At 38.7% G+C, this 26,515-nt stretch overlaps 1 protein-coding gene across 11 annotated transcripts in view; it reads right to left on the reverse strand.

The window, feature by feature from the left end:
* The window catches only part of ST7 (suppression of tumorigenicity 7), a 259,456-nt gene that overhangs the window by 102,353 nt on the left and 130,588 nt on the right, over positions 1-26,515 (reverse strand). For all 11 annotated transcript variants that reach the window (XM_047762920.1, XM_047762918.1, XM_047762925.1 and 8 more), the window contains exons 2-3: positions 11,924-12,006; positions 4,576-4,735 (exon numbers count right to left, since the gene is read on the reverse strand). In XM_047762920.1, coding sequence (XP_047618876.1) covers positions 4,576-4,735; positions 11,924-12,006 — 243 coding nt within the window. The remainder of the gene's footprint in view (positions 1-4,575; positions 4,736-11,923; positions 12,007-26,515) is intronic.

Genomic DNA, 26,515 nt, shown 5'->3' on the forward strand with positions numbered 1-26,515 from the left:
GGAGGACACTACCAAATGGTTGTCCTCTGACTTGAAATTTCTGCGTCATCCCATTTAAGCCTCAACTACTCTATGAAGTAGATAATGTTGTTATTCTCCTGTGTGCAAATTAAAATGCGGAGGATGGTTAACTGACTTGTCCAAGGACATACACTGTAGGCAAAAGGCCAAGATTAGGATCACACTTATCTGACCCCAAAGCCTGAGCTCTCACCCACCACTGAGAAATTTCTGAAGTTAGGCTAATGTCACCTAACTTACTTTAATACAATTGTTTATATTAATTGCTTAATAATTATATTAGTCTTGAGGTTACAGACCTCATGAAAGGTCTATACTAAATTTTTTAGTTAGTGCTTAAGATCTTTGACTATAAAGTGAGACTACCCACGTTATATGGAAGTTCCCAGGCTAGGGGTTGAATCAGAGCTGCAGCTGCCGGCCTACACCACAGCCACAGCAACATAGGATCCAAGCCACATGTGTGACCTATGCCACTGCTCATGGCAATATCAAATCCCCAAACCACTGAGCGAGGCCAAGGATCGAACCTGCATCCTCATGAATACTAGTCAGAGTCATTTCTGCTGCACCACAACAGGAACTCCCCCCCACCACTTTTCTTTAATTTGTTACCTGTATTTAATCAGTGTTTGAACTGCCTCTAGTGATGTAATGAACCTTAATTTAGAACCCTAGGTGAAATTCTTACTAAAAGTTTATATATAAAATATGCATGTGATATATATTTATCTTATATAGATTAAATGAGATTAAAATGAGACAATTTGTAACAGGAAGCCAAGTGACTATAATGGAGTTTGTCTAAAGATCTAGTTCTATGCAAGAGGCTATTAAAGTGTCTCAGAATTTAAATATCTTGAAGAAGGTGAACACTGCAAACCTTTGTCTTTATGGCATCTTATCTGAGAACAGGGCAAATTACCAAACAGATGTTTCCACAAACCCAAATTCAGAATGGACCCCTGAGAACCCCTTCCTATAAGACAGGGAGAAGTTAGACACATTCTAAATCCCTCTGCATCATTAGTTCATAAATTAAGTTGATTAAGAAATGGCAGTAAGAAATATGGTGACATGGAAAATACATCAGTGGGGTTTATCAGAAACTGTGTATTTGTGAGAAATATAGCCATTTAACTCCCAAATAAAGCAAGGCAAGTAATATGCTCATAAATGTTAACCTAAACCAGCCAACATGAAATCTGCCCAGATTAAGAAACTGTGTAATTAATTACATTTCTCCTCTGGCCCACTGATAAAGATCACTGCAAATTTTGAGAAGGTCTATACCCAGGCCAATTTGCACAGATCCAAACATTAAATAACATATGAATAGTCTGCCCTGTAACAATCTCAACTTTCTCACTCCCCATTTCCCCACCCCAGGTTATTCTTTGGTAGGCCAGGTCTTTTAGCTTTTAATCAAACCAAAAGATTCTTTAAGGAAGGAGCCACACTATGAGTTTTCAGATAGTGTTTATATGAAAGTATAACTAGTTTATAACTAGTATTTTCTGTTGGTTTTTAGCTTTTTCAATGATTTTGTCAAATAAACAAACAGTGTCATCTAAACAACTTTCACCAATGTCCATGGGACTTCGTTAGCCATGTTTTATTTCACATAATATTCAGCAAATGGCTGTTTTATGATGCTTCTATTATTAAGGCAATAATCATTTTATTATTATCAAGGCAATATAAATTATTAAACAAATTCCTCTGTTTTAAGAATATCTATTGATAACCCTCAGCTTTGGACCTTCTTTTTCCTTTATATTTAGCTGAACCCAGACAATGATAGAGAAAGTGATTAAGGTAAAGATAAAAAAGAGACATTGTACTTTTATATTTTTCTCATGCAAAAATAAAAATCACTACAAGAAAAGTGAAGTAGAAAATGGTATCGGAGTTCCCGTTGTGGCGCAGTGGTTAACGAATCTGACTAGGAACCATGAGGTTGCGGGTTCAATCCCTGCCCTTGCTCAGTGGGTTAAGGATCCAGTGTTGCCGTGAGCTGTGGTGTAGGTTGCAGACGCAGCTCGGATCCCGAGTTGCTGTGGCTCTGGCGTAGGCCGGCGGCTACAGCTCCAATTAGACCCCTAGCCTGGGAACCTCCATATGCCACAGGAGCGGCCCAAGAAATGGCAAAAAAACAAAAAAAAAGAAAAGAAAAGAAAGTGGTATCAGTCTCATGGTATCTGGCGCTTCCATATCAACACACATGTTTGTTGAGCTGAATTAGCCAAATATTAAAACACAAATGTCAAAGAGAAATGGGCAGACTGAGCCCTAAATATACTTGGACAAGGTAATTTCCATTTTCCTAAATCTAACTACTTGAACTCTGTTATAAAATAAGATAATAAATGCTGTATCTATTATAAGAACTAAATAGAAATTATTAGCAGTAAATATTCAGCAAATACTATTGTAATTGAATTAATAATGTTTAAAAGGTTAGTTTTAGTGAGGTTAGAAACTCAGTACAAATAAAACTGGGAATTTCCATGCACTACTGTTGAATGTATTTTTATAAAGGACTTCAATTCTCCCTTTGAAAACTACTGTATAAGCACTAAGAATAGCATCAATATTTACACAACACGTAAGGATTATTCAAGGCATCCACAAAGAGAAGTAACAAAACAATAGTGACAGTAAGCAGAATATGAACTCTTTACTGCATTAAGGAATGATGTCAAAAAATTTAAATTGGGTAAAGAGAAAGAATTTTTTTTTTTTTTGGCTGTACAATGGCATGTGGAAGTCCCAGAGATTGAACCTGTGCCACAGCAAGGACCCGAGCCACAGTAGTGACAATCCAGATCCTTCACCACTAGGCCACCAGAGAATTCTGTAAGAATTTTAATGAAAATAAGAATGAATTCATAATTTTTAAAATGGCCTTAAATGAGGCTGCTTTCTGTTACTCAATCTATTAATTTTCTACAATATTCTGTGTCATCCGAAGACTAGTAACTTGGATCAGAAAGAGCACATCTAATCTGTGAGATGCAAAGTGATGGCAATCATCCACTACCTATGTGATGATGACTGAATGATCAAGATTCCTCATTAGAGCAACATGCCACATGTGTCAGAGTAGCTGGTTAAAGTAATGTTTTGCTTTGCTCAGGTCTGTTTCTTTCACAAAGTGGATGAGTTTATAAAGTCCTAGACAATTTTGTTTCCTGAGAGGTACCATTCTCTTACACTTGTACTCTCTAGAATGAAATAAGTGTGTACCCAGGGGTGCCCATTTCCACTCATGGCTGGCTGGCAGAGGGTCCATTAAAAGAGTATTGAATCAATATCAGGAATAAAATACATATGCAACACTCTTTGATGCCTATCACCTGGCTAGACAGTTATGAAATATGGACTGAATTACTCTAGATGGGGAAGAAAAAAGATCTAACCTAGCTCTTTAGTTTCTTCCTCTTTGCCCTTCAAGTCTCAGAACTGGTGCCCTCTTCTTCAAAAAGCAAACTTCTTCCCCTACTTTGGATCAGGAACCACTCTTTTATACTTCATAGCATTGCATGTTTCCCTCATGTAATCAGAGCACCCAACACTTTATCTCCTTCAATAGACACAAGAGTTCAATGGGGACAAGAACTTTGAAATTTTTTAAAATCATAATATTCTTAAGAATTTGTACAAGGCCAGAGTCATAATAGGGGTTTTAGAAATGTTTACTAATTTGATGAAGAGCCCAAGCTAAGAAATTATATTCATCCTTCTTTTATGAGTGGAAAAGTTATAGGTCTTGCATGCCCTCATTAATTCATTCACTGGGTTTCAATGGACACTGTGCAAAATGCTAGAGATACTGAAATAATTAAGTAAGTTTAAGAATTATAGTACAACTTAATAAATGTTGCTATAGATAAAAATATTATGAGTTAATGAAGGCAGAGAGATATTGTATCAAGGAGGGCATCCTAGGAGGTAACATTTATGTTGGGCTGGGAAAGATGAACAAGTACAGGGGAAGGAAGACACACTTCTGGGCAGAGGGACATGAGAAAACATGCCATATTCAAGAAATGAAAAGGAGGGGAACAAGATCATGCCTGATGTCAAGGTTAGCAAGACAGATTAGAAGCAGCTTATGCTATGTTAAGTAACCTGAAACCTGGGCTTTATCTTCAGTGGAATGGGAACCAATGAAGACTTTTAAGCAAAGGAGTGATGTAATCAGATCTAGTTAGACATAAGATGCTGCAATTAGCATGGAAGAAACTGGGTACATGAAATGAAGTTCAAGAAACTAAGGACAAGGAGGCTAGAGACTCAGGTTGGAACCACTGATCTAAATGATCATTAGTTAAATCAAATGGAAAGAAGTAAAATTAAACAAGGTAAACATTTTCTTTCCCACAAATGCTTATATGCTACTTCTCTAGTAGAAGTTGTCAACTCCTTGGGAAAATAAACTACATTTTTATTTGATGTCTAATGTTTAAAATATTATTCTTGCTGTATTATAGGCATAATAATTTACTAAAAGTAAGTAAATAATGTTTCAAACTGAAGGACTTTCCTTACCTGAGACACTTTGCCTGTTGGAATCTGAGTCCCCATTACTGGAGTTAGAATTGTTGGAGGAGTTGTTGTCAACCCCTCCCAGAAGGGGGCGCAAGTGGCTCACTGAGACTTGTTCAATGAATGATGTCCCATACTTGCGAAAATACCACCATTCAAATATCTAGAACAGAAAAAAATAAGCATGATTATGGCCTTGTTACCATTGATTTTTGCACATGCCCATAAAATTTATTGCATTTACTTATTATTATAGCCTGAAGCCCCAGCTCCATGCCACTAATCTTACTTGGGTTCTAAAACACAACACCTTTTTATAACTCTCTTGCTCATTTAAAAAAACACAGATAGATGTAGCCTATCATTGCCCTTTTCAGATCTTAACTTCTGAATGCCCTCCAGCTCCACTGTCTCTTTTTGCTTTCTCAGCTATCAAAACCAATCCAGAAGTAGTCTATCAAATGAGACTGGATAATTCATCCCAGGTATAAATGGCTCATATCAACAGGGTATTTGCATTATAATAGGAGACTAGACCTTCCACCTAGTATTTCTAATGCAAAAATAGTAGATCTCAATAAACACTGGGTTATTCATACACCTGTTTGGGAGGCAAAGGAGGGTCTTCTCCATCCTATCCTATCACAGCAGCAGATGGCTTCTTACTCAACACAGTCCTTTATAACAGTATACCCAATACTCTGGGGCAGATACTTCAATACGAATTAAATGAACTACTACAAAAAGAAAGTAGGCAAGGACTTGAAGCCTTCTTAAACTTTGAAGTGAATATTCTAATTTGAACTATAATCTGTCCCGTATCCTGAAACATGACAGGTTTTGGGCCAGCACCTCACAATTTTTTTCAAGAGCTGTGCAGACCCAAATGGGCAGATGGTGTTATTTAATACGCACATATTTGGTGTCACTTTGAATTATTCTCCCTGATGCATAACCTTCAATGTAAACAGCAGAGTTCTCATAAACAAATTCAGATTTTAAAATTAGCCCTTAGACATGCTAGTAGCTTAGTGGAGTTGAAACAGTGGAATGAAGCAGTTTGTTTTTAATCTGACAAATAACCATAAAATTAAAATATAAATTTACACATTTAATGGTCTTTAAAAACCTCATCTCTCTACCTTAAGAATTACACAGATCAAGTAAGATGAAAACTAAAAAGCGTCATTAGGTTTGTCATTTAGGGAGTCAAAAATAACCCTACTACCTAACTGAAAAGTAAAGACCCTAATATATTTCATGGTAGCTGAGTTGGGTGCATTGGTTAGTACTTTTAATTGTTGGGGCTTGGTTACATAATGTGTAAAATAAGGTCACTCAGTTAATGTTGGATGGATGGATGGATGGACAGATGGATGAATGGATGGATGAAAAGATGGATGGGGTGAAGAATGAATGGATGGACAGTTGGAAGATTGGACAGATGGATGATAAGGGCTAGCCTGGTGATTTAATGGGGTATTGTCTAAATAAATAGTAGGATGAATGAAAAGTTTTGTGTTTATTTTGTTTAAAAGGGGAGGTTTTATATATATATATATAAAGAAGAAATCAGAAGAGGAAAAAATCTAGTGGAAAAAGAAACTGAAGTACAAAAGAGTACAAACAACCAAGAGGCATGACACCAAGAGCCCAGAAGAACATTTACTCTGCCTCAAAAAGGTAACTTGCCATTTCTTGCGCTAAGGCAGAATGAAAGGAAAGCATGAATGAAGAGAAGAATATATTCTATTTTGGAAAAGAGAGTGTGATGTCAGCTGTTTCACAGGTAGGAAGACAACAAAGGGATAAAAAGTAGATGACATTAATCTCAGTGGAGAAGCAGGTAAGTATCATCTAAGAAAAAGGGAAGTGAAGATGGAATTGGAAATGTCAGGGTTGAAGAAGTGGTTTGGATTTATAACTTGCAGGACAGAAGGGCCATACACTACACTCAGGACCCAGGTCACATTTAAAACAAAGACTTGTCAAGAACCCAGTTACCTGGGCCTTGTAACCTTCTCTATCACTATATGACAGAAGCAAAGAGGATGATCAAGGAGCATGGGGGCTGCAGGCTGGGAGTGGAGATCAGGTTTGCAGCTGGCCTAAGGTCCAAACTTACCTTCACCTTCAGGGAAGGAAAAAAATCTGGCAAAGGGTTAACAATCAAGGCGCTTCCAGCTATCCTGCAGACCTAAAAGCTGAATCTTTCCTAAGATGCCTAGGTTCTTCCTATCTAATAAGACCTCCTCTTCTTGAATTACATGTTCTACATATAAAACACTTATCTTCATGAATCAGGGACTTCCCTATACCCTATATCACACTGAGTGCTTCACAACTTCCATGCAGAAGCACCACTGCAATTCCACACCATTCCAACAAACCCATGGGAAACACAAAGATGTCACAGCCTGGAACTGGCTATGTTTTCCAAGGACTAAAGTAGACGATGATATCACAGGATAGATACAGCGATGGTGGAGACTGAAGACAAAATAGGCAAGTCTGGCACTCTCCTTCCAAATAGACTGCCAAACTGACACCTGCTCTAAGTCTTCAAAAATACATCTGGTGGTAAACAATTTTTGGCAAGAGGGGATCCTCTAGGCTTAAAGATGATAAATCAAGACAGTTGGCATGAGTTATAACTCATGCCTTTTTAGTTTCCTGCTAGAATTCTCAAGTATATTCTTTTCTACATACCACTGACTCTTTCAAAGTCCCTCCCAATTCCTCATGACAGAATCATTTTTCTCTCCTGGTTCCTGCCAGTTTTGTTGAGGAACACTTAAGAGCTATGGGGTGGGCCTCCTGCCTCCTTAGTCTCAGCCAATCCCACCTCAGCCATCTGTTCCCTTACCAGTTGAGTGGGCTGTGTAAAGAACTGGTGTTCATGTCCTTTCACCCCCTTTCCTGGCCAACTATTGCCAAGGCTTTAAGAAAAGAGAGGAGACAGAAAAGTGAGATTCTTGTCAAGGTCAAGAGCCAGTGATCCATTCCAACCTCAGTGTCTGCATTTTCACAGGATTCAGTTTTCCACGGCAGCACTAATGACTATGGCCAGGATGGGAGGGTCACTCTCCTGGGGTGAAGTCATGGAGACCACTGACAACTGGGAGAGCCAGCCTATGCCATATACCCCAAGCTCTATCAGCTCATTTGGGGAGGCAGCTTTCCTCTAGACTCTCCTCCTAGAAATTCTGATTCAGGTGGTCTCGGGTGGTACTCAGAATCCATCACCTTAAACAAGCTCCCCAGATCATTTTGACACAGTCAGTTAATTCATTCACTCATTGGATTTACGTGCATTCAACGTATTTCTTTAAAGTTTATTCAGATAGTATACAATTGTACACAAAACACAGCTATGTTTCCAGCCTTTGTGAAGCTTCTATTACATACAGGATAAGACCATAAATGTCACAAATGAAATTATAAGTTGTGGCGAGTGCTGGTCCACATTCTAGACTGGCCAAATCTGACCTAATCCATGGCTGATTGGAAAAAGAAAAAAAATGTTTCCTCCAGAGACATTTGTAGCCTCCTTTCCTCCCCCTTTTTCTTTTCCTTCTCTTCACTTCTTTATCTACCTGACCCATTTCTGTGGGTCTGTTAAAAGGAAAATATCAATCACTAGACACTGTTGCTACCCATCTTCTTAGCCAATATGTTTTTGAAGGGTAGAATGATGCTGAGACAGAGCAGTGGAAATTTTAAATCTAGTCTTCACTATATCCTTACCTAGCAAGGTGACCTCCAAGTCATAAGCTTTCTGGGTGCCTATTCCTTAGGTAGTTACTGACTGAAACTGTATGGCTTCTGAGAGTTCCTTCCTCCATCCCAGCAAGTGCATGATTTTCAAGACAAGTACAGTTCAAGTTCTTTAGATGAATGAAAGGAGTTGAAAGGAGAAATGACAATTTTCTAGTCCCACTCCCCTACTCTTGAAGAGGATGGGATCGAGGGCATGATCAGAGAGATCCGAATTCAAATCTCACCATCTGTCTGCTGTATAAACGTGGCTAAATTATTTAAATTCTATCTGTTTATACTCAGAGCATAAAGACACTGGTTATATCAACCAATTAGAACTTCAATGATATTAGAATTAGAATTCACTTAGAATTAAATGAAATAACATATTCAAAGTGCTTAAAACAGTACTTAGCAAAGAGCAGAAAACATAATAAAAGGACCTTTTGTTACAACAGATTCCTATCTATTGTCATCTCATCCACTTACCTGAAAACAATTCTTTTACACCTAATCTATGAATTAATTACTTTATTTAACATTTTAACTTTTTTATTCTTTATTCTTACTTTTAAAAATTATGCACTGGATGCCTTTTCCTCTACTCTCTATTTAATGCGTATGTGTGACATGTAGGTGTAGGAGCATGTCTATGTACCTGTTAATGGGGATATAGGGATCTATATATACAAACGCCAATATCGCATACAGCATTTTCTCCATTTTACTAACATTTGCAGAAAATTAAAGGGAGTATGTTCTTCACATAGCCAACTTAACACTCTCAAAAACAAAAACCAGAGGTTTTTTTCCATTGAAATAAATATTGCCCACAGAGCCTACGTCAGGCAGACCTGGCATGACCTTGTTAGAACAGATAAAAGACCAAGTTGGTGGGTTTGGACTGTGATAACAGGTGCAGCTCCTGCGGCTGGAACTTAGCTGAGATGAGAAGGCTTGTGCCAAGTGGCAAAAGGACAGCTTGAAAGTAAGCAAGGGAGAGAGGTGCCTGGAGGAGATGTGGGCACAGGAACCATAAGGGAAGAGTGAGAAGTAGGTGGCATGACAAACTCATTGCTGGCTTTCAACTTGTGAAATTAAGAATGAGCAGTGATATCTAGTAAAATACACATTGCTGAGTCCTCACTTACTTTTAAACACATTAGTATAAAAGCATTTAAAACACATTTTATTTCTATGTATGTTTGTTCAGTTAATTGATATTTCCTTCAAAAGTGAAATAGTAGGGGTTTTTTTTCTCTTTGCGTCATAATTATTAGAATCATAGTCAAGTGTCATTAAAATGGTTCAGACATCACATTGCATCATAATTTCAGACTCCAGTGTGGGAATCTTGAGGTCCCCAAACAACCAATTTCCTCAGGGACAGTCCTGCACTTTCAATGTTCACAGCTTGGCTCTCTGGACATTGCTCAGGGAACACCAGTTAGGTAATTGTCTCTCCAGTGCCAGGAAACGAACCACTAAGCAGTTCTATACACACAGCTATTTTGCAAAAAGTATCTTATCGTTTACCAATGCTGCCTCTCCATGAAATGCACACGGCATAAAAGAACAGAGTCTAAATAGAAACCTCAACTCTTGAGTGCATTTCAAGGGCTAGCAAAGCTGAACCCCCCAAGGCTGGATAATACCAGTGTCAATAATAATATCTAAAGCAGAAACCTAAAGCTATCAAGAGCTATTCCCATATTGCAGTGACTTCGCTCTCAGTACAGACCAAGCATTTTTGAGAAGACCTTCCAAAATCTTCACACATCAGAGGTTTTCCTTTCCTCAAAGTTTTACGTCAGTCAGAAGTATCCTTTGCTTCCTAAGAATGCTGCTGGATAACATCAAATAACACATCAGGCTTCAGCAGCTGCGCTCCACACACAGGAGAAAGCCTTGCCAGCCTGGATCTGCAAAGGTGGTCATGGTCTAAGGAAATCCCTTCATTTGGAGGGTAAGAGAAGTAAGCTGATGGGATGTCACCATCCCTGACTGAGAAGGGAAAATGACTGTTGGTCCTAGAAAACCAGAGTGAAAGGAAATAACCCACTTTCTGGTAATTTATTTATAGCCTAGTGAACCCATACCAAGATACTACTAGAATAAAATCCAGACCTGCCACTTATTCAGCAAGCTAGAAAAACAGCCGAGGAGTTCCCATAGTGGCTCAGCGGTTAGCAACCTGACTAAGATTCATGAGGATGCGGGTTCAATTCCTGACCTTGCTCAGTGGGTTAAGGATCTGGCCTTGCCATGGGCTGTGGTGTAGGTCTCAGACACAGCTCAGATCTGGTGTGGCTGTGGCTGTGGTGTAGGCCAGCAGCTGTAGCTCTGATTCGACCCCTAGCCTGGGAACCTCCATGTGCTGCCAGTGAGCCCTAAAAAGAAAAAAAAAAAAAAAAAACAGCTGAGAACTTAACCAGAGAGGCAGGAAAATGAGTGACAAAAGCACAGGCTCTGGTTCAAGACAGTCTGGGCTGAAATCCTGCTCCACCATTTGTCAGTATGTGACCTAAGGCAAGTTTTGTATGAGTACAATGGAAACAACACTAGCAATTACGTCATTATGTTTGTTGTCCCTGTCTCTATAGTAATAGGTAATCACAGCATTATGTGTAGAGGAAAAAAAAAAAAAGCTTTCTAAAACCTTTCTCCTTAAAGGTCCTTAATATACTTACATTAGACTGATTCCACTATTTTAGATGGCCCCTTTTAAGGTTATTTAAATTAAAGAAAATGACTGCAGATGTTATAACTTATTATACCTATAACTATTTTAGAGCATAAGGTAATGGAGCCTGAGCAATATCATTATCATATTGCTTTTTGCCCATGTGGGATATTTTTAAGGGGGCAATAGGGAAATATACGTAAATTTTAAAAGAAAAAGAGATGAAGGAGAAAAAAGCTTAGAATTTCCACATCCACATTAGTACATTTAAAGAAACTGAGCTATATTTCTACTGACCTTATGTCCAATAATCAATTTGGAAAAGGGTGATGAAAAACATTTTAGTTTAAGTCACACTTATTTTATAGCATCTTAGACACTGGAGTTTGACACAAATTATGTCTTCCTTTATTTTCCATTTTGTTTTGCCCTTCAACAAAAGTAAAATATGATTGTTTAAATTTTTTTCGAATATTTTAAAAACATATAACCTGGAGAGTAAAAGGCCTCTATCGGTCCCCCCATCCAACACATACACACACACAATCACTGTAAGATGCTGGTGTATATTCTTCCAGAATTTTTTCATATTACATATTAATAGTCAGCAGGTGTTTTGTTTTGTTTTGTTGGCCTTTTCTAGGGCCGTGCCCACGGCATATGGAGGTTCCCAGGCTAGGGGTCTAACAGGAGCTGTAGCCGCTGGCCTACGCCAGAGCCACAGCAACGCGGGATCCGAGCTGCGTCTGCGACCTACACCACAGCTCACGGCAACGCCGGATCCTTAATCCACTGAGCAAGGCCAGGGATCAAACCCGCAACTTCATGGTTCCTAGTCAGATTCATTAACCACTGCGCCACGACGGGAACTCCAGGTTTTTTTTAAATAGGAAGAAGTCCACCACTTACCAAAATAAGCCCTGATATTAGTGAGGAAGTGCCTGTCAGGGCCACGTAGAACTTCGGTGTCAGTGTGTTCAAAAACATGCTTACTGAAAAAAAAAAGAGAGAGGGAAAGAACAGGGAACATATGAATACATCATCAATAAAACCAACTCACATTTTTCTTTCTGGTGTAATTCTTAGAATTATAGTCAAGTGCCATTAAAATGGTTCAGCATTATACAGTCTTGGAATAGTAGGTTCAACTTATATATTCTAAAAGACAACAACTACATACAAAGAGAAGGAGCAGCTTTTTCATTTCTACCTCCCAAAACTATCATTGTGAAGATTTTCAGATTCACAGCCAGTGAGGAGTCAAATCAAAGCTGGTTACTAAACTGTTAGGCAAGAATAGAAGATGTCCTAACATGTTTGTGGGACCCACACATCAGAGTCCTTGACGAGCTAACAAGTAGCATTTCAACCTTGGAATAAATGCAAAAATAACTATATTAAAGTTATTAAAGATTCTAATACCAAAGTTACCCCTTAAAAAGAAAGGACAAGTTGATAAAATTAACATATACTTGTAAAAGTTTTTTTCCTGTTTTTTATTTACAAGGTCATTAGACTGCTCATCAAAGTAACTGGATACAGTAAAGATGGAAAATAAGCCACTAAAAATGAATATGTACTGTCAGGGACCTTCCTGACCAGCTCCTGCTGCTCTGTTCATATCAACTACATAGTTCATCTGGTTGTTCATTATGTAACGTCACTTATACATTTTATTAGTATATCTGAAGTCGTTATTTATATCTAGACATTACACAGAACTTAGACTATTAACAACAACTGACCTAAAGGGTTTTTGCATACATATTCACATTTTCTTTACTAAATTTGTTTGTGGAAGGGGATCACATTCAGTCCCAATTTAAAATGAAGGATGTTAAACGTAGGACTTTTATGTCATTAGGGGAAACGGCCTTAGCATTTGTCCTGAGCTCAGCCCAGAAGGCAAAGTCACCAACATGAATGGAGATCCCATGCTCTCTCATTCAACAAATGCTTCTCTCTGTTTATGAATGAGACTGTGGACAAAGAATGGAAGCATGAACCAATCACAGATCTCACCCTCTGGAAGGCCAAAGTCTAGCTGGGAAACAGACAAGAAAACAAGAAGTCACCAGACAGCTTGAATAAGTGCATAGAAGGGCCCTGTGAACAGGATTTTATAAGAATACATAAAGGGTATGCGTCTCAGGCTAGGGGTCAGGAAGATGTCCAGGAGACATAAGCAGGAGTTACAAGACCAAAGTGGGCAGGAGGAGGAAAGGAAGGCAATGTGAGCCGAGGGCAGGGCCTGTTTTTTGGCGCTGAGGAAAGAGCACAGGCTTGCACGGGTTGAGGAGGGAAGGGGCTTAAGCTATGGACCCTTTGCAAAGGCACAGACAAGGAAGGGCGCACTGATTCCATCCTTCCTGGCTACTGGGCATGCTGCCAATAAACACCCCTTCCCCCACACTCACTTTAAATGAACGGGTTGGACAAGACTCAAGACTCATGGTCTGTCACCTGCAGTCACAAGAATCGGAACTACCACAATGTGCTCAGTCAATAGTCACAACTTGACTAAGTGCACTCTTGTGGGGAGGCAGGGAAAGGCAGAGAAGGAGTGGTCAAGCTAGGGCAAAGGCAAGACGAGGTGCAGTTGAGGCAGTTCTGTGTGGCCAATAAAAAATACAAAATTGTGATTTGTCATTTCCCTGTAAAAGCCAGTAGAAGGAGGTAGATTTCTAAAAAGGAAAAATCAATCAAACAAATAACCCTAGAGCTTGTAACTGCCAGTCTGATTCTGAGGAACCTAAAATTCTCAAATTCCTCTCCTCATACTATGAATGATACTATATTTTACCATTATTTTTTTTTTAAAAGTCACCAAGCAGAGTATTCACTTGGTTATTCTGCAGTTATAAACATTCTTATTTGTACCATATATTTTTCAGTTAAATTCTGGGGACAATGTGAACATAGAATTCAATGAAATCCATTTCTAAAAGAAAGAGGGAAAGATTTGCCTGAAGTTGAAGTGCTTAGGCATCCGTGCTAACTCCCCAGCAACAAACGCATAAAAGAATAGAGGGAAAAGATTTTCTACTGAAAATCGCTGAGCCACTGGAGACAAAAGAATCAAGAATTAATTAAAAAGTGAAAAAAAAAGCGATTTCTTTTCAAAGTGAGAAACATAAACATTCCATACTGTTAGTTTTATTTAAGATTGTATAGCAACCATAATTAATAATTAAAACATGCTTCTCTACTATACTCATATAGAAAGGTACTAGAGTTAGAAGAGTGAATGGTGGGCATTAAAAGAAATAGAGACACAAAGAGAGAATGAGGTAAGTAGAAATAAAAGCATTTAGAGAGTGGGAGGTATTCATTTAATAACGTATTTTATAGTCCTGCTGGATATTCTAGCTAATAATCATCCAGACATAACTTTTGACAAATCTGAGCATAAACATCAACAATTAGTACTTGCCAATTCAATCTATCTTTCTACGTATTTAAAGTTTATAACAAAGTACTTTTACATATTAGAGAACTTAATGTTCACTTCAAACTCCATGAGGTCAATGTTATTATTCACAGTTTCACAGCTGGAGGCTGACAAAGCCCTGAACACCAGTTGTCCGGCCCCAGAGCTCAGGCTCATGGCATCACAGGGTGCACATGAAGATATCACTGAAAAGCATTAAGGAACAAAATAGCAAAAGAATAACAGCAGTCTTTCACTAGAAAAGAAGAGGAAGCACTAAATAAATGACAGTAAAAGATGGATGTTTTTAATACTGAACTTATTTTACCACTGACTCTTAAAAGTAAGTCCATTGTAATCTTATCATCAGTGTACGCAGCCCCAGGGTAGAAAGGCAGGAAGCCACCCTGAAAGGGGGCACCCAGTTAAAGATTCCCTTGTTACTTAAGAGGGTGCACCCTGAAAACTGGACTGCCTTAAACCTAGGAATACCTTGCCTCGTTTCATCAGGGTCACTTAGCAATTATTTTTGAAAATACATGAGGGCCTGGATAAAGTACCTAAAAACTGGGCCAGAAAACTGTGGAATGTGTGGTTTGAAACATAAACTGTATTTTCCTGAAATCTACACACACATCAATATTATTTACCCTCTAGCAGCTGGGGCTAAGGCAAAACAAATAAAAAACAAACAGGTAAAGACTTATCTAGCTTTGGCAAGAACAAATTCATAAAATTATACCAATGTCCTATACCAACCCAGAAACTAAAATTAATGAGTTAGAAGGCTCTTCATTTGATCCAACTGGGCACTCTACCAGGAGACTGTTCAAAGAATACTGCATCAGTTATTTGAGGGCAGCATCAGTGACTGTTTCAGGAGATGTTCTGAAGATGCTGAACTTTAACTTGGCATAGTCTTCTCATTTAATTAATGAGTAAATGGGAAGGAATTACATACAGGCCTGAGAAGAAACTAGGTGGGAGGGGTGGGTAAATGGACTGAAAACTGAATGACTTTTCTAGGTCACAGAAGACAGGAGGTAAGAAGATAATACAACAGGTCAACTGTGGGAAGTGAAGAATCACTCCTGGGAGAAGCAAACTGGAAGACCAGAGGGCTTACTCAAGAGTCACACTGAACAGCCTTATGAGGCCTGGTCCTTAAGGAGCCAGCCACGTTTCTGGCCCTTGTGACAGTAAGATTCTGCAGAGCACAAACAATTCCCAAATTACATTCCTGGAAAAGACATTCTGTAAAACAGAGTGAGCACATATGGAGTGTCTGACTCCTTGAGATGTATTTCGCCTTCACCTGGTACAGGTCCTTGAAAGAATAGGTTCAAGCAGCATCAAAGACTTGGAGGTCCTGACTATATGGAATTGACTATGCAGTGTGACAAAGTCTAGGACACTCAAAAAATATCGGTCTGCTTTGTCCTGTGTTCTGTTTAGTGCTTTGCTAAAATACAGTATATGTAAAAGAAAAAATTAGAAAGTTATAACAATCAGCAATCATTGAAATGATTAGGAATAAAGTCCCTAGGAAGAAAAGTTAAAGAAACTAAGTCTAGGGGTTCCTGCTGTGGCTCAACTGAATCGGCGGTGAGTGCTGGTACACAGGTTCAACCCCCAGCCCAGCACAGCAGGTTAAGGATCCGGATCTGGCATTGCCACAGCAGCTGTCGCTTGCAGGATCTGATCCCTGGCCTGGGAACTCCATATGCTGAGGAGCAGCCAAAAAAGAAGGAGAAAAAGAAAGAAAGAGAAAGAGGGAGAGGGAGAGGCAGAGGGAGAGGGAGGAAGGGAGGAAGGAAGGAAGGAAGGAAGGAAGGAAGGAAGGAAGGAAGGGAGGGAGGGAGGGAGGGAGGAAGGAAGGAAGGAAGGAAGGAAGGAAGGAAGGAAGGAAGGAAGGAAGGGAGGAAGGAAGGAAGGAAGGAAAGAAAAGAAATTTACTTAAGCTGGATGAAAAAAATATGAAGAGATTTTGTGTAAAAGCATTATGCCTGGGAAAGAGCAGGGTTAGAAACCATGGTCTCTAAACATGAAATAACTGCAGTGGGGTGGCCCTGGGGAAATCCCACCCGCTCCCAGAGCTGCTCTGAGGCTCTAGGGAAACAGGCATTCCCTCAGGCCTTCAGTCCATACTTGCTGAGCCCGCCCTGGGCCAGATGCTGGGGATACACTAGCAAGCAGAGCACTGTCCCTGTCCCCAAGAGACTCACAATCCAAGAGGTGAGAGAGGGAAGTAAAGCAAGGAGCGAATGCATATCAAAGAGGACACAAGCGGGAGTTATGAGGACAGCACCCAAAAGGGGTTAGGCGATCAAGAAAAATTTCTGCAAAGAAAAGCATCCCATCTGAGACTTCTAGCACAAATCAAGAGTTATCCTGCTGTGGCGCAATGGGATCAGTGGCATCTCGGGAGCGCTGGTACCCAGGTTCGATTCCTGGCCTAGCACAGCAGGTTAAGGATCTGGCATTGCAGCATAGGTCTCAACCTCAGATTGGATCTGATCCCTAGCCCAAGGACTCACATGCCAGGGGGGTGGCCAAAAAAAAAAAAAAAGAAGAAGAGTTAAAAGGTGGAATTACCTGTGGCTGCACAGGCGAGGGGACAGAGAGCCTGAAGGTGCATGCCTGTGGGAGCAGAGGGAAGGGCAGTGCAGGTGTTCATGGGTATGCTGAGGCACAGGAGGGGAATTACATTAGATATGTGCACTGGCTTCCTGTGATGCCTGGTATCCAAATACACAGAATACTGACTGAGTAGTGAATGACTATTCCCAGATGAAGCAAATTAAAATGAGTCCAAATTGTATTCCTAAAAATCAAAGGTGTTAGCTGCTATTTGGTACTCTCCAAAATTATTTATGGAGGATTTCTCTCAAATGATTTTCTGCAGTGAGTACACTACAATACGGCCTAACTGAAAGAACACTTAGGAAATAGGGAACTCTTGTATCCTTACTTTTCTTAGTAAATAAATGTAAGTAATACATATCTCAACACTAGTGGAAATCTATAATTTTGAGGCTGTTTCACTATCTATAACATAAGAATAATATGTATAATACAGGGTTATTGTGAGAACTAAACATGATAGTGTTGGTAAAATACCTAACACAGTAGACCCCATCAAATAATATTATTGTTTTTTAAGTTTATCTTACAGCTCCCTTTGGGACTGGGCATCTTATATTATCACAGCATAGAAAGCAGAGGAGACTGAGCTAACGTATAAACGATAGCAGTAATAGTCACTTAGCTTTACCGACCACCTTCTATGTGCCTAGCACTGTGGTACAAACCATGGCCTAAGAAGCAAATCACCTGTACTGTGATCTGTCTTTGTGTTAAACATGGATGCCCTACAAGACACATGAAGAGTCAGTTAATAGAAGAGTCCTTTTAACTGGATTCTAGCTGCTTGAGATGGAACTAAACTTCAGGATAAGTTTGAAGGCAGTCATTTTAGAAGTCAAAGAAATTACTGAATCCCTGACATCTACCATGTGACCCTAAATTTCTGATCTCTGCCTTACTAGATGCTATGGGAACAATCAATTCAGCCACAAGTTACGTGGGAACCACCTGCAGTCCTGTTTCTTAGTTTCTTCAAGTCCCTTTGGGATTCAGGACGTACGCTATATTAAAGCCTAAACCACATCCTAAGCATTCTGGTTTACAAATGTTATAACAGCAGGGGATCAATAATAAAGGCCACAAGACTTTCCAGGCCCTGAGATAAGGACATCAAGGTAGAGTAGGAACTGTCTGCTTCATGCAAAATCACTATGTCTGATTTAGTTACAGAAAGTACAGAGTTCTATATCTATAGCACACATTAAGGCACATGTTATTCTAGAAGGAACCCTCTATCAGACTGTTTTTTTCAGACCTCCAAAGTGGTTAGGGAACACACTGGAATAGTTTAATCCAATCCATAACTTGCATGGATTAAAGGATGCAAGTTCTCTTCTTTCATTTCATTATTCTTTCAACCCTCCTATCCTTTTTCTTCTTTCCTGTCAGCTTCCACAAAGTAAGGTTACAACATCACTTCTGCTCTTTCTAAGTCACCAAAGGGCAAGAGAGTGAAAAATGTAAGCTTAATAGCTTACTTACACACATGCTACTTTTGAAAATTTTTCCAGATTGCGCAGCTTTTAAAATTAAAGAACTTACCCTTTTTCCCAAAACAACACTGTGATGGACAAACCCAAGCATAATCCTCACTGACCCCTGCTTTCTGGTGTTCATATCTTCATGCAACTCCCTCCCCATGAATGGGGGTGGGGTACGTGACTTGCTTCTAACAAACAGATACGTAAGATACCATTTTGATAGCAGACATGCCAGACATTCTCCCTGCTAGTTCAAGGAAGTAAGTGGCCATGATGGGAAGCCCCTGTGACAGTGGACTCCAAGCAGCCTCTAGTGGGTGGCCTCTGTCCAACAGCCAATACTAAACAGAAGTCCTCAGTTCCACAGCAATGATTTCTGCCAACAGCCTGAGTGAGCTTAGAGGTAGAGTGTCCCTCAGTTGAGCTTGCAGATAAGATCACAGCCTGGTAGACATCCTGATCATAGCCTGGTAAGACCCACTGTAACTGTGACCCACCAAACTGGGCCTGTAACTCCAGACCCACAGAAACCATGAGATAATAAGTGTGTGCTGTTAGGCTGCTATTCCTGTGGTCATTTTTATGCAGGAATATAAAACTGACACAATAATGTATAATTCATGAAAGTGAAAATCCATGTGGACATCTGATAACTCTGGCTACATGCAGTAAGCCCAGAGAGGGTGTTAGGATAAGCCAACTCAATCTGTCCCAAGAACTTCTCAACTGTTCATAAATAAAATGTAACTTTAAACTCTGCTGCCATGACAGTACATTATTCCACATGCTGATCTGTGATTGTCTTTGCAAATCCACTAATGTTAGAGGAAAAGCTCAGAGGAATTTTTTAAAATACGGAAATCAAGTATCTTTATTTTACCCTAGTAAATGATCTTTTCTTAAAAAGGGCACATTTTAAATATACAACACTTGCGCATTTAAAAAAAATCATTTTTACATCTGTAAAATGGCATCAATTCAACATGATTAAAAGCACACCAGGAACATGTTTTCTCATTTGTTGCTTCTACTTCCCCTCTCCTTGCCCTTCACCGCTAGTCTATTCGGGCTCTGATAAGGTCTCAAGCTTTTAAGCATCACAATTCCCTGAATAAATCCTGGGGCATTCATCCTTGAGAGGAAAAAGACATGGAAGTATATTTTTAGACCTGTTCTTATGGCAAGAAACCCTCATAAATCATTCTGTCTACTATTCCCTCTACTCTTGACGTTGCCTTGGCAACTTTACAGGTATAATGTTTCTGCTTTACTGGGCATCTGGCTCCACTGAGAAGTAGAACCGAACACATTCTTTCTTTCCTCAGCTGTGATCTGGGAAACTATATCAGAGCAGTGTTCAATCTTCACGGCTCCCTGTCCCTTGCTGGAGGGAGGCCATCTGTCAAGCCATGAGGGACTGTCCAAAGCCAGGTCACATACAAACCTCGGTAAGCCAAAATGACAAGTGAAGCAAGATCTCAGATGATCTGCTCTCTTTTATTTACGAGGCTGACAGTGAGGAACTATAGTCAAGAACAAGAGAGAGGCTTGTACAAGTCTTTTACATTTTTAGCCATTTAAAACTTGCTTTAATTTAGGATTGAAGATTTAGGAAACTTTTTGTTTCTCATAAACTATTTAATATCAGGAAGGAGAAAAAGACATATTAGCTCCTAATGGGAGAAATCTTCCCCATACTTATTCTGCAGAGAGACAGAAGCCTTGAGGAGACATGGTCCTCCAGGCTCTGGGCATCTCTATTCTAGAAGCACTCACAGTGCCTCTATCACCCAGCACCCAGCACAGAGCCTGGGCCATGGGCAATGAATGCTACGTGCCTGCATAAGGGCAGAGTATTAGGTGATAAAAGTTATAATGATCATTCCCCAGGAATTCTTATTTAAAAAAGACAAAAAAACAACTTCCTGTATCTTGAAAAACTGAAAGTCTTTGGTGGCTGTGACCTCATCTTTTGGTATGTGTGCATGCATGCATGCATGCATGTGTGTTGTGTGTATGTTTATAACCACTACTCACTGATAACTCAGGAAGGTTCAGACATACTTATATTATCCTCACAAAACAAGACGTTGGCGATGGAGAGTCCTCAGAAATGAGTTATCTGGGGGTAGTTAAGGACCTATTCTATTAAAAAACAGACATTTGCTTTTTAAAGAAATTTTACTAGGAAATCTTTTTAAAATGTATTAATGCTTGACTGCATCTTTACACAGAATATCCAGAAAATATTTCAATCTTTAATTGATGGTCCTAAGTCATCAAAATAAACTATAGTACTGTGCTAGCATTCTGCAATATTTTTAGAAAGTATTCAAGTACTCTATGCTTTTTCCCTCCAAAATGAAGTGACACCAGACTAGTGTGGGTTTTTTTTTTTTTTCAGTTTTTCTCATACCATTTTTGTCACCTGATATGCAATTATTTGTTGTTCCTGTGTGCCTTCTTCAAACTGCTTCCTCTCCTTCTTTTTAATATGCCACTTTAAAATCCATTGTTCTTTCAAAGACAGGTAAACAACTTTGATCATTCAATAAATATTGATGTTTAATATATGTTGAATATTGTAAAATGCTGGGGATACAGAGATATATAATACACAGTTCTTGTCCTCAAGGTGCTCCAAATTTTATAAAAGGGGCAGACATGGAAACAAATTAACAGGCAATTATTATTCTGAGTATTACACTGGAAATAGAAAGTCGGTACTCCTAACTCAGCCTTGGGCTAGGATGGGGGACAGGATGTGCATCAAAGAGTGCCCCTTTGAGAAGACAGTTAGGAGACCCAAAGGATGGGCACTGAAACTGTGTAAAAGACCTGTGGTCTCCCACTGGTAACGCTTGGATGGTTATCTATATGTGCTATATACACTGGCCTTCTTTTCTGAGAGTATACTGGTTTGAGGAGTTGAAATGACAGGATTGCTGCATTCTAGAAAGGTGTAGTATCACTGTAGTGAGCTCTAGTACATACTTTTATAGGATGGCTGTAATCAGGGTTGTATAAGAACATTCTTTCCATGGTTCCTGTGTTCACACTGGAGGGTTGTAAAACGCTCCTCACAGAATCAGCCATGCAAAATGTGCTTGGACTTTTCCATCATCTTGAAAAGAATTTGGTCATCAACTTCTCGTCTACCCTCCCTTTACTGGGATTTTTTTTTTTTAAGTAAAAGAAGCCTTAATGGTTTGATGCTACAAAGTTCATTACTAGAGGGCTAGAATAGAGATAACTACCTAAAGGGTTCAAAATACTCGTGGCCATCAGCTGTCTGAACATATAATTGTTAAATCTAAGATGTGTGAAAATAACTAAGAAAGGTATTCATATTAGCAAGAGGAATGGAATAGTCATCTATAACATAAAGCATCTTTCAGGAAGTGCTCTATATTTATTAATATTAGCTAGTTCATTCATTTATCCAAAATGTATTTAGCTTATACAAAGTACAAGACACTAAACTAGACCCTAGGGTTGTGAAATCAAATAATAAAGATTGACCTTGAGAAAAGAAAATAAGATGCCCATACAAATAACACAGGACAGAATATGAAACATATCAGAAGAGAGGTAAGATAAAATCTAGAGAAAGAAAAAGAAAATATTGCTTCTGGATAGAAGGATCAGAGAAAGCATAATGAATGAGATGTCCTTCCTTTTGGGCTTTGAAAGAAAGATAAGAAGAGCACAAGGCTGGAGTGGAGAAAAGAGAGTGTACAGACTCCAGACAGATATTACAACACATACAAAGGAACTGGGTTGGAGCACAAGGCAGACGAGGAGAAGCTGTGGAAGAGAATGTTGGCCCAAATGCCAGGCCAAGAAAATCAGACTTGACATAGCAGACAGTGAGAAAATACTCACCATTCATGAACAGAGATATGAACAAGACAGATACGTCTGGTAGTAATAAAGCAGTATGTACACTGCATGGCTTGAGGAGCTACTGCAGAGGGGAGCTCCTATAATACCACTAGGATGGGCAGTTGGGCGTAACAGATGTGGCAGAGATAAATTCAACAGGATTTGGCTCTTAACAATAAGATAAAAAGGGTAAGAGTTTAGAGAATGTTGGCAAAGTGGGGCCAAAGTCAAATTGCAAAGGATTAAAGACATTTAGTAAGCGGTAAGGAAATTACAGCAATAAGCACAGGCTACTTCTACAGGAAGTCTGACAGGAAAGAAAAGAAGCAAGTTTATCATTAAGTGTGACTTAAGTGAAAAGAAAATATAAATAGCACCTTATGAGTTAGCAAGTGAATTAGGAATAAAACTCAAACCTTTATTCCACTGCAACAAGATTAGCCCTTCTAAGAAATCCAATACTGGTTTATTCTTATACCAAACTTTTAAAGATATATGGTTCATCATTAGAAATGTGTTTACTTTCTCTGAGATTCTTCTCTCTATATGTCTTAAAGAATAATTATAAGAGAGAAGTACTTTAATTGACATGATTTTGAGCATAACACATACGTACATTCCTATTTTATCCATTGGGATTAAATGACAAAGCAAAAATAAATTTTTCTATTCTGTTTATCTGATTTTTGTACTATGTAAAAATTTCTTTGCTCTGTACTGTAATCTTCTGCTAACTTACAGCTGAAGAGTTTGCTCAAAGGAAGATAATAGTTTGGGCCAGAGAAGTAACTAAATTTGACTTTAAGTTAGATATTTCTTTTTATTATATTCTCTAGAAGTTCAATGACTAAGCTTCTTTTCTTTCGAGTGAAAAGCTGCTTCACAACAGAAGGTCTGCTGGAAGCTGTGTTAAGGCTATTTCCTTTTGGGTAAGAATGCATAACCCACAGAGTTAAGAAGCCATCAGGGAAACCACTGGACAGGCCAATAGTTTAGTATTCAACTGCTCCAACTGCCTAGTTGTCCAAAATAAGCTCTTGATCTTTTATAGTATCCGGTCTAAATATAAGGCCGGATACTACAAAACTCTTGGAGGAAAACATAGGCAGAACACTCTCTGACATAAACCGCAGCAATGTCTTTTCAGATCCACCTCCTAGAGTAAAACAAAAATGAAATGAAAGTAAAAACAAATTAAATGAAAATAAAAACAAAAATAAAAAAATGGAGCCTCATTAAACTTAAAAGCTTTTGCACAGCAAAGGAAATCACAAACAAAACAAAAAGACAACCTACAGAACTGGAGAAAATATTTGCAAATTAAGTGACTAACAAAGGATTAATCTCCAAGATACACAAACAACACATGCAGCTCAATATCAAAGAAAAACTACAACCCAATCAAAAAATAAGCAGATCTAAAGAGACATTTCTCCAAAGAAGGCATATGGATGGCCAAAAAACACATGAAAAGATGCTCAGCATTGTTAATTTTTAGAGAAATGCAAATCGAAACTACTATGAGGTACCACTTTACATCAGCCAGAATGGCCATCATCAAAAAGTCCACAAACAGTAAATGCTGGAAAGGGTGAGGAGAAAAGGGAACCTCTCATGCCATTGGTAGGAATGTAAATTAGTACAGCCGCCATGGAAAACAGTATGGAGGTTCTTCAAAAAACTAAAAACAAAACTGCCATATAATCCAGCAACCCTACTCCTGGGCATCTATCCAGAGAAAACCATAATTCGAAAATGTACATGCACCCCAATGTTCACTGCAGCACTATTTATAATAGCCAAGACATGGAAGCAACCTAAATGTCTATCAACAGAGAAATGGATAGAGATGCGGTACACATATACAATGGAATACTATTCAGCTATAAAAAAGAATGAAATAATGCCATTTGCAGCAACATGGATGGACCTAGAGATTATCATACTAAGCGAAGTTAGTTTAGACAAACATTATATGATATCACTTATATGTGGAATCTTTTTAAAAAGGATACAAATGAATGTATTTGCAGAACAGAAACAGACTCACAGCCTTTGAAAACAAACTTACGGTTACCAAAGGGGACAGGTTGGGGGAGTAGGGATCAAGTGTGGGGATTGGGATTGGCATGTGCACACTGTGGTATAGGGAATGTCTGGACAATGGGGACCTGTTGTATAGCACAGGGAATTCTACCCAATGTTCTGTGATAATCTATATGAGAAAAGAATCTGAAAAAGAATGAATCGTGTATATGTATAACTGAATCATTTCATTGTACAGAAGAAGTTATCACAACATTGTAAGTCAACTATACTTTACTAAAACCTAAAAAAAAATTTAAAAATAAGCCCTTGGATTCATTATTTTCAATTCCAGTAACTAGATTTGGCTTTGCATTTGCATCAATGACTGGTTACTATTCTAGAGGGCACTTAAAATTATTTCCCCAGGTCCAAAATTGGAAAAAAAATTATAAGTAATAAATCACAAATGAAACCAGCTTTAAGTAACATCTAGAAGTGACAGTCAGTGGAAACCAGAGCACTGCTATTTTCAAATATTGGTAAGACAATCTTTTTTAAAAATCTATTAAAAGATGTGTCTACATTCCAGATCCCCTGTGTCGTCCTTAATACAAATGCTCCCAATGCCTGTGGATAGTCTTTTTCTCCCTTTCAAATCTATTTTTATTGTCTCAAATAGTTTTCAGACATTGTCATCCTTCACTGTGAATGACCCATTCACCTGCAATATAGAAAGAAAGAAAGAAAGAAAGAAAAAGAAAGAAAGAAAGAAGAAAGAAAGAAAGAAAGAAAGAAAGAAAGAAAGGAAAGAAAGGAAAGAAAGGAAAGAAAGGAAAGAAAGGAAGAAAGGAAGAAAGAAGAAAGAAAGAAAGAACGAAAGAAAGAAGAAGAAAGAAGAAAGAAAGGAAGGAAGGAAGGAAGGAAGAAGGAAGGAAGGAAGGAGGAAAGAAGGAAAGAAGGAAGGAAGGAGGAAGGAAGGAAGGAAGGAAGGAAGGAAGGAAGGAAGGAAGGAAAGGAAAGGAAAGGAAAAGAAAGGAAAGGAAAAGAAAGGAAAGGAAGAATGAAGGAGAGGGAGGGAAGAAGGGAGGAAGGAAGGAAGAAAAGTTATATGTTTTAAGTAGCAATTGCCCAATGCCTAGTTGCTTAGAAAACAGTTTACCTAAAAGTGGATCAGTAGTTGGTTAAAACCCAGAGTTAATGAGGCCACAGTCCTGGGTCTGAATGAGTCAGTAAACCTCATACCAAGAAATCCTATGCCACAAACTCAGAAAGCACCTCTGGCCAGCTGTATTTTAAATAGGTATTACCACTCAGAGGCCAACTATCACATTACTACAAGACACCTGCATTTTAAAATTTTTTTAGAAGTGGGTTAAATTGCAAGCTTATTTTTTTCCCAAAACTTTCTAAAAAACACAAAGTGTTTTAAAAAACTTTCCCCTATGCCCACTGAAAGAAAGAGAAAGAGAGAGACAGAGAAAGAAAGGGAGGAAGGAAGGAAGGAAAGAAAGAAGAAAAAACTTCACACACAGCACTGCTAATGATAATCTGCACAGGCTAAGTTGTCCCTAGGAATAACTGCTGCGATAAAATCAGGCAAGCTGACAGATATAGAAACTAAAGCACAAAGAAATATTTAACATAACTACTTAGTAAGCAAGTACAGTAAGTATTTGCAAAAATGTCACTTTCAATATAATTCAGGTCATTATCTGTAAAATGTCTAACACCATAATTATGGGGACAAAAAAGTGTCTTATCAAACCATGCTTTTAAATAGTTATTTCAGTTCAACACACTGTAGACAGAAAAGCTGACTAATATTTATTCAGTAGATGTTACTGCAGGCTATTACATGTCAGGCACTATTGTAGATGTTTAACGTATATCCTTAATCATCTGATCCCCACCACAGCCCTGTAAAGTACAATATTACTCCCATTCTTCTACATAGTTAGATGAATCTTGAATTGAACATGACTCAGCTGGACCCTAAGGCTTGTGCTCCTTCCTCTTAGGGACATAGCTCTA

The sequence above is a fragment of the Phacochoerus africanus genome, chromosome 16, assembly GCF_016906955.1.
Source record: "Phacochoerus africanus isolate WHEZ1 chromosome 16, ROS_Pafr_v1, whole genome shotgun sequence".
Taxonomy (NCBI): domain Eukaryota; kingdom Metazoa; phylum Chordata; class Mammalia; order Artiodactyla; family Suidae; genus Phacochoerus; species Phacochoerus africanus.